This window comes from Sorex araneus, chromosome 1 (genome assembly GCF_027595985.1).
Source record: "Sorex araneus isolate mSorAra2 chromosome 1, mSorAra2.pri, whole genome shotgun sequence".
NCBI lineage: Eukaryota > Metazoa > Chordata > Mammalia > Eulipotyphla > Soricidae > Sorex > Sorex araneus.
This window is the reverse complement of record NC_073302.1, coordinates 203,924,076-203,937,275: the sequence shown is the minus strand read 5'-3', so window position 1 is coordinate 203,937,275 and position 13,200 is coordinate 203,924,076. Positions and strand designations below refer to the sequence as shown.

Sequence of the window (13,200 nt, the reverse complement as noted above, 5' to 3'; positions counted from 1 at the left end):
TTTCATGAGCAGCAGTGTTTTTTGTGTTGTAAGGATGTACTTTCTTAGCAGTATTTAGGTAAGCTGATTGTTATATGATATGCTATGGAATGTATTGTCAGATTATTAGTATTTATTACTATTCTGTTAAAAGTAACTTTTGGTTGTCCTCTTTTTCCCGGCCTGAATTTTAATCAAGATGAAATCTCGTGGATTAGAAGAGATTCCAGTTTTTGACATTTCTGAAAAAGCAGTAAACGGAATAGAAAATAAATCAATTTCCTCTGATGAAGAAAGACTTGCCTCAGGTATATTTTTGCGAAGTGAGATGATTTTATTTACATGATCCAACTGTTTTTGTTGGATCACAACAAAAACGGGGCCACACCTGGCAGTGCTCAGGGCTTAATTCCTGGCTCTGGCTCATGGATCACTACTGCTGGGGATCAGGGACCATAAGGGATGCTGGAAATGAAACTCAGGTCTGCCTTGTGCCAAGTGGGCACTCTGCCTGCTTTACTACCTCTTCAGTCCCTAACTTCTTGATGATAGTCATTAAGCTTTCAGTTTTAACCATGTTATTTTGTTAATGGCACAGAATAAGATAGTGATAGATTTTTCTGTTGCTTATTTGCCTTTTTTTTTTCTTCTTTTTTTTTTAAGGATACCTAGTCTGTTAGTCTGCAACTGGGTTCTTGAACTCTGTTCTATTTTTGTTGTTGTTTTGGGGTCACATCTTACTCTGTTCAGGACCTCTTGTTCTGTGCTTAGGAATCACTCCTGGTGGGCTCAGCACCATATGGGATGTTGGGGATCACACCTGGATTGGCTATGTGCAAGGCTAGTGCACTACATGCTCTACTATGGCTCTGGCCCCAAATTTCTCAATGATTAAAAGGAGACATGTACAATTTTGATTTTACTTGAAATAGATTTAATTGTGGAATTGTTTCTCCCTCTCACCCTTTTTAGATTTAATTGATCCTGTTGCTTTAGAAACTCCGTTACCTAGAAATCTCCTTGCACAGATTAGTGCACTTGCTCTTCAACTGGATTCAGAAGATCTCCATAATTATTCAGGAAACCAGCTATTCGAAATGCATGAGAAACTTGGTAGCATGGCAAACTCGATCATAAAAAATCTTCAGGCACGTTGGAAGTCACCAGCTCATGAAAATTCCATTTAGGATATTAAAGGAAAAATTGAAGTTTTTTCCTTTTTTCTTCTTAAATCACTGGATTTGTTGATTTCTAAATAAGTTCTGAAAGACAGCACAATTTCAGAGACTGAATCTTACAAAGTTGGTAACATCTAAAGCCCGATAGGATAAATGACACTGTCTAAGTCCAATTTTGTAAGTTCATCATATAGGGTCCTTTATTCCTGTGTACTCTTGACTGCTATGCGTAGTTTCTGAAAATTTAAATGATTCTGAAAGGTAGAAATGAAAACCCAGAAACCAAAACATTTTATTTCACCTCTTAAAGTCATGCATCTCTGATGGGAGTTTTTATGTAAAATATCTTATATCAAGTAAGTAAAATTTAAACTTCTAAATTTTTAGCTGGAGAGAGATAAAGGTATTTATATTGATGTATATTTGTTGTGTGTGACCTTTAAGGAAATTTGTTCTAGGTAAAACTTCAAATGAGACGCAAAAGAGTTGGAATGTGTTTTGCAGATACCAACTTTAGACACTAATAGTTTCAACTTTAGGGCTTAAAAATTTGAAAGCAGAATTTCTAGGATTTCATTCATATTCATTTGCATTTGCAAATATTCACAGCAGCATTTGCCTGTGAATATATTCTCACATGAGACATAGTATTTGTTTTTAAATGCATGCCTATTTGTACATTGTGTATAGATTAATTTTAATTTATAAATTTCAGCTTTCATTAATAGCTTGAACTATTTGCAGCTTGTGAATACCTTTGTTTTGTTTAATAGGACTTATTTTGTATATATTAAATACTGCTGTCAGTATGGAAAATAGAAGTATTTTGTGGGCTTGCTGCAGATATTTGTAGGACTCTGTATGTACAAATAAAACAACAAATAGTTTTATACTTAGTTAATGATCCTAGTTAAAACATGAATTTATTTTCTGAAGTAACCAGAATGAGTAAAGTTATAAAAATAAGAAAGTGTTACATGACAACTATTAAACCATGCCTTTCCCCCCCCTTTGTTTTGGAAGAAGTGGGTATCGGCCGTTAGAAAGTGTGCCTCCTTACATTTAATTTAGTGGGAAGCTAGTATTTTTAAGTATTTTTATTATAATGTGTACTGTAAGAAATCTAGGGTTTGTTACCCACACCTAAAGCAAACTTGGAAGAAATTTGAAAGCAGTTTTAAAAGTATGTATCTTTTGCTTATTTTTTAAAAAGAGTGTATATTTAATTAAAACATTTGTAAATTTTGCCAATTAGTATTAGTGCCTAACTTCCCATATTTGTCTGGCCTAGTTAACAGTGAGAACACACATTATTTGTTCTTTCACTGGAATGAGCAAGTGTTCTTCACAGTTAACACTTAATTCAGAACCAACCCCTGCCTGAAAAGGCACATACTCCTCTACATGTCATGGAAATTTTAACCCTTGTGTCTAGTTAGCTCCTGCATTCAGAAAAGGACCACCCGGCAGCTACAATAAAAGTTGATGCCTTTTTCATAATCATAAATTTATTACATATATTTTATGGTCTAAATAGGGTATTCGTGTACCAAGAATAATTTTAAAAGAAATTCTGGGACCTTTGAGCTAAGTCTTTTAAAGCTTGAAATAATAAAAATAAAATAGGAATTTTAAAAGCAGAATTGTTATTTACATTATCATGTTTTCCCCAAATTACTTTTGACAATAAAGGGGCACATACATTTTAGTAAACAGTGTATGAATGGAAGAGTAAAAATGTGCTCATTTTATGACCGCATATTTGTGTGGAACTAAAATTACTTGCTGTTGAAATGATGTTCTTGGGAAGATGAATATTATAGCAGAAAGTATAACATGATTACCTTTTACTTAAAACCACTGAATTTGATGATAGCTTCTTGTATTTTTAAAACATTCTGCAAGAATGTATTTTTAAATATTTGGGGGGACAATAATTTTACAAAATCTTCATTGCTGCTAACAGTTGTAAGTATATATTTGAGGTACTTCATTTTTAATATTGCCTTAAAAGTTTTTACAGTTTTCCCGAGTACTAAGTAGCACAGGTATTAATCATTAGCTCCATGTGTTGTTTCACTGTTAAAGTGAAATGAATTTTTTGAGATATTTATTCCTGGTTAATAAAACTAATGACAACAGTTAGTGTCATTTCTTAGTGTATGCATTGATATAAAGACTTAATTCGACACATAAAGTGTAAGTTTTTATGTTCCAGTATGGAATTTGTGGTGCATTTAAAATTCAAAATTTCTGAGAGTCCATTGCTTAAAATGCTCTGCTATTAGAGCAAGTTTGAAAGTAATGTGGAGTTTTTTGCTCTCCAGCCCCTGTAGAATGTTAGTCCCGTTAAATAATAATGCTGTCAGATGTGATTTTTTTAAAAATACTTTAATCTTTAAAAACATTTTAATTCCTAGTATATTCAGTTTCTGAATTCTTTGTTTCTGTGTAGCTTGAAATTGGTTAGATTCTCTATCACATACTCAGAAGACTCATTAAAAAGCCCAAAAACTTGGATTATACTATGTCTAAAATAGAAGTGTCAGGACAAGGAAAAAAAATTTCAAAATGTTAGTCTGGCTTGGTTGAAATTTAACAGAAAATTTGAGCTAAAAATATCTTAACAAGTGGCCTTTATGCCATTTCTACCCATATTAGCTTACTAATAGTACGAGTGGCCTAGGTTCCATACCATTTCTCATAGTTTATTTCCTGAGAGATTGTCAGCTGGCTACGAGGCTATTAGCAATGTTGGGTAGAGATTACAGGTATGCATTGATGTAAAGTAGGGAAAGAAAAAAAGGCTTTCTTTTTTATCTATATAAAAAAAAAAAGTAGGCAACTGCTTTTGCTCATTATTCAAATCTCTATCTCCAATCCATAAGCGCTTTTTAAACAAAGGTCATGGTGAAATAAAAGTTTGGAGAGGTAATCTATTACCTTATTGAACACCTTTTATAAAATAGGAAGTTTTTAACTATTTTCTTATAAGGAACTATGTTAAGAGGAGTAGGCAATATTTTCTCTGAGTTATGGCTTTATGTTCTGATTCTTGTGTTACTAGCACATTTTTGGTTTAGTAAATTTTCAAATGCTAGCCATTGTTCAGTTTTTAGCAAAGTTGTATATTCCATGTTACGGGGCTTCATTTTTATAGTAGACACTGGAAGCAAGACAGCCTTGAGGTCAGTTTGATGGGAAAGCCCCCAGTGCTGTATGATATCCAGGCTGTGTCATTCCACTGAAGGTCTCATGAGACGAGCCTTGTCATTCCACTGAAGACCTCATATGATTGCTGTTAGGCCTCAAAGTCCTTATTTTGTTGTGAAATAAATCTTGAAAGATGTCTCTTAAGAGTTATTCTTGATCTTGCTAGGACTTTTTATGTTTCATATATTTAAATACTTTGTAAAATTGTCCTCATCCAGGACACTTGAAAACATAGCCATAAGAAGTGAATGTTTTGCATATCATCATTTTTAAAAAGCTGATAAAATGAGTTATTTGGTTAAAATCTATAGATATTTGCTTAGTCAAATATCTAAAAGAATTAAATTTCACCTTCTTGAAATAAAATACTAAATTTTACCATATAATTTTTAATCACTTTCCTCTAATCTACCCAAGCCTTTAACCAAAGAAAATGGCATGAAGTGCCATGTGTTAAATTCTTAACCCCTGAGATACCCTATTTGAATGAGTTATCGGTCCCTTTATCCAAAAAAGTATAAAATTGAAGGCAGTAATAGATATCACATGGAAGAAAGAAAAATCTGCCTATCTTTTGTCCTCTGCTTGTCTCAAAAGAAAACATTTTCTGGTCGTGTACCTGTTCATAATTGCCAGACTAAGCTAAGCATGTTCAATAGCAAAATTGCATTCTGGATAGAATTTATTCCTGGTAAGTGACAAGACAGCTAAAATACTAGTAGGACAGGTCATTTAATAATATCAAGACAAATGGACCTCTGTACTTGGAAAATAGCTGGCAGCCATTGTTTCCTGAAAGTTCTACATAACACAGTACTGTAATTGTACATAAATATCTTGCATGATTACTAAAACTTTAGTATTCATTCTCTAACAGTAAATAATTTGTAGCAAAAGAAAATATTTTAAGTGGAGAAATTGAAGCCATGGAATGGAGTGTTTGTGTCAGCAATTTGGGTATTTAAAAGCACCTGAAAAGTTATTTTTATAGAATGGGGATTTTCTTTGAAAAATAAAATTAGCAAGTACATACATTTTGAGTATAGAAAATGGTTTCTATGTAGATTAACTTACTGAGTTTTACAGAGTTTGACAAGGTACAAAATCCTGCCACCTGTTTTTTATATATCCTGTGGAAGCGAAGAAGGGTTTTATTTTCTAAATGGTTAAAACAGAATAATTTTTGATATGAAAAAGTGTCTACATTTTTATTGGGAGGCCATTTTTATTTACATAATATCTCACTGCTTTCTTGCTACACCAGCAGAGTGTTCTGATGGTCTGTGTCTGTATTGTCTAACATTCCATAATGTATGTTATATGCATAACGTGATACGTAGCATCTAGTCCTTTACAGAGGGTTTGTCAATCTCCTTTAAAATGGCAGAATAGAGATATTTGACCCTTGATTTGTAGTGGTTTAAATTTTGCTATGTAAAACCAGATTTCCCCAGTTTCACAAATAGGTTATACATACACTACCAGTATTTGTTCTAGATACACTTTTTCTCCTTAATTAAGCTCTCCAAATTGTTGAGTTACCTTGAATAGTGAAGGACCTTGATGTTCGAGGGAAAGGCATCTGGCACTAATTGGTTAAATAAATAACATCTTGAAAAAAATTGGGGAGTTTGCTTTCCGTGTTGGTAAAGGATTGCTTTCTGTTTTAACACTACCTCTTGTGAATAGACTTGACTAATGTGCACTTAGTAAAAGACTGAGAAAAGCCAAAACAGTCCTGTATCAGCTCTATAATATTTTTGTTCCCATCATTTGATTAGCTCTAAGAAAGCTTAGTTTTACATTAGGAAGTTTATATTAGATAAGTCAAATGACCTAAGTTGAGATTTCACAGGATTACCTGATCATTCCTTAATTTTGGCATTAGTAGATGGGAAATAGTGTGTCCACTTGATCTGTTAATACTTTATACAATGTTTAAAGCAGGTAACCTTATACTAAAAGTGCTTTTAGGTCCATGATGACAGTTGAAGGAAATGTTTGTCTGATCAACAGTAATCCGTTTTCTTCATCTATTGAAATAGACTGTTACCACTTGCCAATTGAAACTAATATTGAAACTTTTTTTTTAAGAAATGCACTTTAATCTGAAATAAAAGTTTAAAAAAAAGGTTTTGTACTTTTGTTGTTTCTGTATTTTTGTTTCGCGAAACCTGAAATGAGTAAGAATAATAGTACCCAGGGAAGGAGCGTTGTATTGCTCCAGGGACACTGGAATCATACTTGCATCCTATTTAACGTCCTGTTTTTACCACAGAGGCTCTACTTTAGTCAGTTGTATAGATCCCACGCTTTGTCTTCTTTGTTGGGGTGGGGGCACACCCGGCAGTACTAAGGACATGGTTCTGCGTGCAGAAGTCATTCCTGGCAGGCTGGAAGGATGAGATGCCAGGGATCGAACCTAGGTGAGCAGGCCCTTCCACTCACTTTGTGGAGTTTTTTCTTTGGGGGTGAACTGGGCACCCTTTGGGCTGCTTCCTTGCTATTTAAGGGATGGCTACTGGGAGTTCAGAAACAAGATGCAGTGCTGGGGCTTAAACTTGAGTGGACCACGTGCAAGGTGCCTTGTCCACTGTACTATCCAGCCTTCCACACTTACAGTCATGCATTAGTGTGCTGGGCATGATGCTCAGGGCTTCCTCCTGGCTCTGCCACTCTGCCTAATTCCACTCTTGGTAGGTTTAGGGGGCCATATGGGATGCTGGAGATTGAACCTGGGTGTGGCATTCACAAGGCCTGTACTTGCCTATACTATACTCTTCAGCCTAAAGTTAAAAAAATTGACACGTTGTGCTAGTTTAAGGCCTGTCTTAAGAACCAGAGTAATGCAATAAGCACTGGTTGACTCAATTCGTAGGGCAACACATTTTTGTAAGTGTAGCATTATTTAATACCATAAGCACTAGTTATCAGGACAGGATTTGAGTAGTGGTGTGCCACAGGGACCCCGTATGGCTGAGGATTGAGCCCGGGATTGCACAAAGCATGCACTCCAGCCCTTTGCTATCCAACCCTCCATTTTCTTCCCAAAGATGAGATCTAGTCATGATACTCTTTTTACCTTTAAGTTCTGTGGTTCTACACAGTAGAGGATATACAAAGGACTTACTGGTATTGGCAGTGGCCAAAAGGTTGGGCAAACAGGAAAATTTGAAGACTAGGTACTAACTTGAGTACCTGTTGTGCTTAATATCTTTAATTGAATCAGGTACACAGTTGCAAAGTTGTTCATGATAAGGTTTCAGTCCTAAGGTTTCAACACCCATCCAGTGTATGTTTCCCATGTAGTGTTCCCTCCTGCCTACATGGCTGGCAGTCAGTCAGTCAGTCTCTCCCCTCCTCCCTCCCTTCCTCTACCCCCTTTACCCCCTCTTCTACTCACCTTGTCTCCTCTCCCCCCCGCCCCCCCCACACACACCCTTGGTACTGTAAGGGATGCTGAGGATAAAATCTGGGCCAGTTTTCTATCCTCTGTTGAGAAATATGGTCAGGATAATTGCTTTAGGGATGTAAATGTAAGGGTACCAGTGAGATAGAAATACAACCAGATGAACTGTTTAAGACTTGGGGGTGCTGTGTGTAGTGAGATTTCTTTGTAGCACTGTTCATCGATTTGCCCTCCAGTAATATCTCCATGTTACTAACAAGTGAGACTTGTTACTGATTTTTGGCATATCGAATACGCCACGGGACTTGCCAGGCTCTCCGAAAGGGACGGAGGAATTGAACGCCCTACCTGCTGTGCTAGCGCTCCAGTCCAGATTTCTTTGTATACATTGAAATTTACCAAGCTTAAAAAGAATGAAAAGATAATGGCATTTTTCATTGTAGTAACTGCACTGTGAATAGAAGTGAATAGGAAGCATTTATTGAGAGACAGGTTATATTTGGGTTGTTGCTGGCACTTGAGGGAAATCTGTAGAATATAATGGGATTGTTGGCAAGTGTTGCTCAATTTTTAAATCCCAGTTTTATATTCAGCTTCAGTGAAGGTTGAAACATGGGGAGTGGAATGTCTTAACCATTGGACACTGGACAAGTCTGCCTTTTACTTGGGACTGACTTCCATAAGGACACTGACTCTTGTTGATTATTAGAACCCTAGCACCTAGCAGTGTTGAGGTGCGATCAGTCACTGAACATTGGCAAGTGTGTGTGTGTGTACACTTCTGTCACTCAAACATTCAAGGTGCTTGGCAGGGCCTGAAGGACAATACAGACATTAAGGTCCTTGCTGTGCACAGGATTGATTCCACATATGATCCCCTGGAGCACTTCTCAGAGTGATTGCCTGAGCACAAAGTCAGGAGTAAGCCCCAAACACAGCCAGGCCAGACTAGGAAAGAAAACCCACCTCTTCCCCCTCTAGCCCCAAGTAACCAGACTTCGAGGAGACAAGCATTACTGCAGAGCGCATACCTGGACAGATCCTTTGCTCTTGAGAGAGGTTATGCTCTTGGGCACCTTGTGGCTGGCACTTCACTCAGACTTGTTTCACACCTTTACCCGCAAGTACTGCATTTTAATTTTTTTGTTTCTGAGCCACACCTGGCAAAGTTCATGTGCTCAGGGCTCATATGCTCAGTTCATTCCTGAAGGGGCTCTGGGAACCATATGGGGTGCTGGGAATTGAACCCGGTAGGCCATGTGCAAGGCAAGCATCCTAACCACTGTACTATCTCTGGCCATGATTTGGGGGGTTGTTTTTTTTGTTTCTTGTGGATCTAGTGTAAGGGATTTGCTTTTACTGGGAAAATTTAAATGTAGAATTAAGCAATTGAAAAATAACCATTAGTGACATTTGCCTCAGGATTATAGATTTTATTAGTTACTAATTATCAGCTTTACAACTTCAGACCTGGAAATAAAATGAAAGCATCGGTTCAGGTAGGAAGAGATGGATCTTTGCCATTTTTCTTTTAATGTGCTTGACATATTCAGAGTACCTTAGAGAAGACAAATATGTTTACAGTGAAGAAAGACTGTTGACACAGTACTATAACTGCAAAAGTTTTTGAAATGTCTATTCTGAAATTAAACTTGGTTAAACACAAAGGAAAATGGGTAGCAACAATTTAAACACAATGGGACCAGAGAGATTGAATGTTCTCTGAAGTTTTATGTAAAGTCCAGCAAATAAGGAAAGTAAATCCAGCTTAATAACTGGACTGACATGTGACAAATTACTAAAGAATTGTTGAGATTTAAGTAAAAACAAATGAAAGGGTGGTACACCATGAAGAGGATTGTCACAGGGTAACCATTAGGCAGTTTGAGAATTTGGGGGGAGTGTGGGGCCTGTTTGGCCCACAGACAAATGTCATACATTCTTGTGCCTAAATAGCTTCCACGTAGTTGGCCGGGAGCATGCCCGTCCTGCCTGTCCTCTGCACGGTGCCATACATCCACCCTTCATCGATAGCTTGAACGTTGACGATAGCATCTCCATCTTTGAAGGACACCTCATCAGCATCAGCAGCCATATAATCATACATGGCACGGAAGATTTTCTATTTATGAGTATGGGGGAGGAAAAAAGATTGCATGTTAATTTACTTGTAACAACCCAGCCCAAACACCTCATTTTCAAGTCTCTTATGACAGCAAATTTTCTTCGGCATCAAATGGGCAGCCACCACCAGGGAAGTGAAAAGACAAGGAAAATCATCTTACAGTGATTTCACTGTGTATCTGGTAAAGGATTGCTGTGTAGTATTTGTAAGCATCTCATTCAAATCAGTCCCCCCATAAAAAGGGTGAAAATAAACAACTTTGTGGAGAATGACAATACAATGTTGTTTGGGCCTATTTCTGACTGCTCCGGAGACATTCCTGACAGTGCTTGGGACTATGTAGAATGCCAGAGATTGAACAAGAGTTGACCAAAGGGAAGGAAAGTGTCTTAGCACGGGGAAGGGTGGACTGAGTTTAGAGGTGCTCAGGGGACCATATGCAGAATCAGATTAAACCAGAGTGGGCCATGTGAAGGCAAATGCCTTCTGTTCTGGCCCTGGGGACAAACTTTTCTAGGAAAGAGACACAAAGAACCAAAAATACATAAGATGCTAAGCATCATTAGTGATTGGGAAAAACAGTAAAATGCCATCTCACCCACACCAGAATGGTGATAATGAAAAGGACAGATGATAAACAAGTTGGGGAGGGTGTGGAGAAATGTAAACCTTCATCAACTTCTGGTAGGAATGTAAAATGGCCTGTTTGCCTTTGAAAACAGTTTGGGGAGTTTCACGTTAAATACAGATTCTCCATTTGACACAAATTTTACCCCTTGGGATATATATATACCCAAGAAGAATGAAAATACGGCCACACAGTAACTTGATACCCATATTTATGGTGGCATTGTTCTTAATAGCTGTAAAGTGGAAACATCCCAAATATTCGCTGTGTGAGGAATGAACAAATGTGGTATTTCCACACAATGAAATTTAATTTGGTAATAAAAAGGAATGAAATACCAATCTGTATTTCATTGAACACAGATGGAAAACATTTTAAATTAAATAAGCCAGTTACCAAGACCCTGGGATGTGATTTCATTTACGTGAAATGTCTCAAGTGGTGGTGCTGGGAAGAGGGTAGTAGGGAAGTGATCCTGGAGCCTCCACATGTCAAGCATGTGCCCCAGCCCCTTTAGCTGTCTCCTTGGCCCTAAGTTTATCATTGACTCACTCCAGCAGTAGATGGATGAGATGGGATAGAAGATACTGTCGTCTGTTGGGTGGCAACTGAAGATGATCGTTGTTGTGGGAGCACGGTGGTTTTGGCATGTTTGTAAGCTGCAAAGAAGGGAAAAGGTGGTTCATAAGCAAACATGGCTAGACATTAGCCCATCTCCACTCTTTCTCAGTCAAAGTTTCCACATTCATTCACGTTTTTACTCAGGCCTTCTCTGTGGGTAGCAGTTGGCCAGTCGGATCTGGCTTGTTGTACCTGCTGAGGTTGCTGAGAAGAAGACGCCACCATCGCTGTAGGTGGAGAGGCGGTGATCGGCGTTTTCTGAGTGGTCGGACTTCTCCTCCCCCCCACTGATGCTCAGGGCGCTGGCAGACCGGGACTGCTCCCTGCTACGGCGCTGTGCTTGCACTGCAAGGATGAGACTGCAGATGGAACAGCGGCTACGAGCTCCCCACAGCAGCCCCTTCCCTGCTCCCGTGAGCTTGGCTGGCTGTGCCCGGCTTCAAGGACTACAGTTTCAAGTAGATTTCCATTGAGTGGAGTCTCACAACTCCTATGCTCTAGGATTGATACCTTTATTTTCCAGAGATGAACTTAAGGGCATTATCAGAGCGCATGAAAGAGTTAAGTAGTACAGTCCAGTGCATCTTTAAATCCTGGAGGATATCTTTTACTTCCACCCACCTGCCCATTTCCCAAGCTGACCAAAAAAAAATTTTTTTTTAATAAATAAAATTCACATGAGGACTTCACTTTCAACTTCTCCAGATGAAATTTTAACATTGGAATTTAGGTGCCCTTCTTTTACATTCCCACAATTCACAGAAAATTGAGTAAAATCAAATATAACTATGGATTCACTCCACTTCAGCATCAGTAGAACATAGTGTAAGTCCCTGAAAGACTAGCACGACTTGGAAATATCCTTGTTATACCTTGAAAAGAAGGTATGAGGAGCGACCAGTCTGCAACATCAGATCTTTTCTAGGTCTGCCTGTCCTGCAAATTTTGGACTTACTAGGCCCTAGTATAAGTCAGCTAATTCCTTAAATTAAATTTCTAACTGCGATATATATACACATATGCTTTGTTACTTCCCTTTCCCTTCTGACTAAAATAATAAATAATAGCTACTTTTTTTCTTTGCTTTTTGGGTCACACCCGGCCATGCACAGGGGTCACTCTTGGCTCTGCACTCAGGAATTATCCCTGGCGGTACTCAGGGGACAATATGGGATGCTGGGAATCGATTCCGTGTCGGCTGCGTGCAAGACAAACACCCTACCCGCTGTGCTATCACCCCAGCCCCCATAGTAGTTTCTTCTTGATGACAAAAAAAAAATGGGGGTATGAAAGCATGCAGCTTGTTTTTCTTAATCCTTTTTAAAAAAATTTGTTTGAGTTCTTTGGGTCACACCTGGCGATGCTCAGGGGTTGCTCCTAGCTCTGCACTCAGGAATTACTCCTGGAAATACTGTGGAACCATATGGGATACCGAAGATTGAACCAGGTCAGCTGCGTGCAAGACAAACGCCCTATCTACTGTACTATCGCTCAGTCCTCTAAGAAGAACACACAGGACTTCAGTGACATTAATTACCGAGGCATTCGGAGAAAGGTGGTAGAAATGGGACAAAAGCGGAGCTGGAGAGAATAGAGTGAGCAGGTAGGGCCGTTTAGGTGGCTGACTTAGGTTCTATTTCCTCCACCACATGTGTTGCCCTGAGAACTGACACAGTGATACCTGAGCACAGCCAGGAGCAACCCCTGAACACCACTAGGTGTGACCCCCCCAAAACAAAACCCCCCAAAATAAGTGCTTTTGTTAAAATTACATTTGACAAATCAAATCTATTCTTTTTTGGTTTTTGGCTTTTTGGGTCACACCTGGCAATGCACAGGGGTTACTCCTGGCTCATGCAGTCAGGAAATACTACTGGTGGTGTTCAGGGTACCATATGTGATTCTGGGAATCGAACCCGGGTTGGCTGCATGCAAAGCAAACACCCTCCCCACTGTGCTATTGATCCAGCCCCTCAAATCTTTGTGCCTTTTTAAAAAACTATTTTTCATTATTTATCAAACAGAAAAGATGTGATACTGTCTTTTC

At 38.4% G+C, this 13,200-nt stretch overlaps 2 protein-coding genes across 2 annotated transcripts in view; one reads left to right on the top strand and one right to left on the bottom strand.

Moving 5' to 3' along the window:
* Positions 1–6,510, top strand: part of RIF1 (replication timing regulatory factor 1) — a 60,982-nt gene extending 54,472 nt beyond the window's left edge. Inside the window, exons 34-35 of the mRNA XM_055132190.1 lie at positions 179–287; positions 952–6,510. Of these exons, the coding sequence (XP_054988165.1) occupies positions 179–287; positions 952–1,166 (324 nt within the window). The 3' untranslated portion in view covers positions 1,167–6,510. The remainder of the gene's footprint in view (positions 1–178; positions 288–951) is intronic.
* A 2,687-nt stretch (positions 6,511–9,197) lies between these two features.
* NEB (nebulin) overlaps positions 9,198–13,200 on the bottom strand; it is a 234,641-nt gene continuing 230,638 nt past the window's right edge. The window contains exons 147-149 of the mRNA XM_055120062.1: positions 11,346–11,498; positions 11,085–11,191; positions 9,198–9,901 (exon numbers count right to left, since the gene is read on the bottom strand). Coding sequence (XP_054976037.1) covers positions 9,728–9,901; positions 11,085–11,191; positions 11,346–11,498 — 434 coding nt within the window. The 3' untranslated portion in view covers positions 9,198–9,727. The remainder of the gene's footprint in view (positions 9,902–11,084; positions 11,192–11,345; positions 11,499–13,200) is intronic.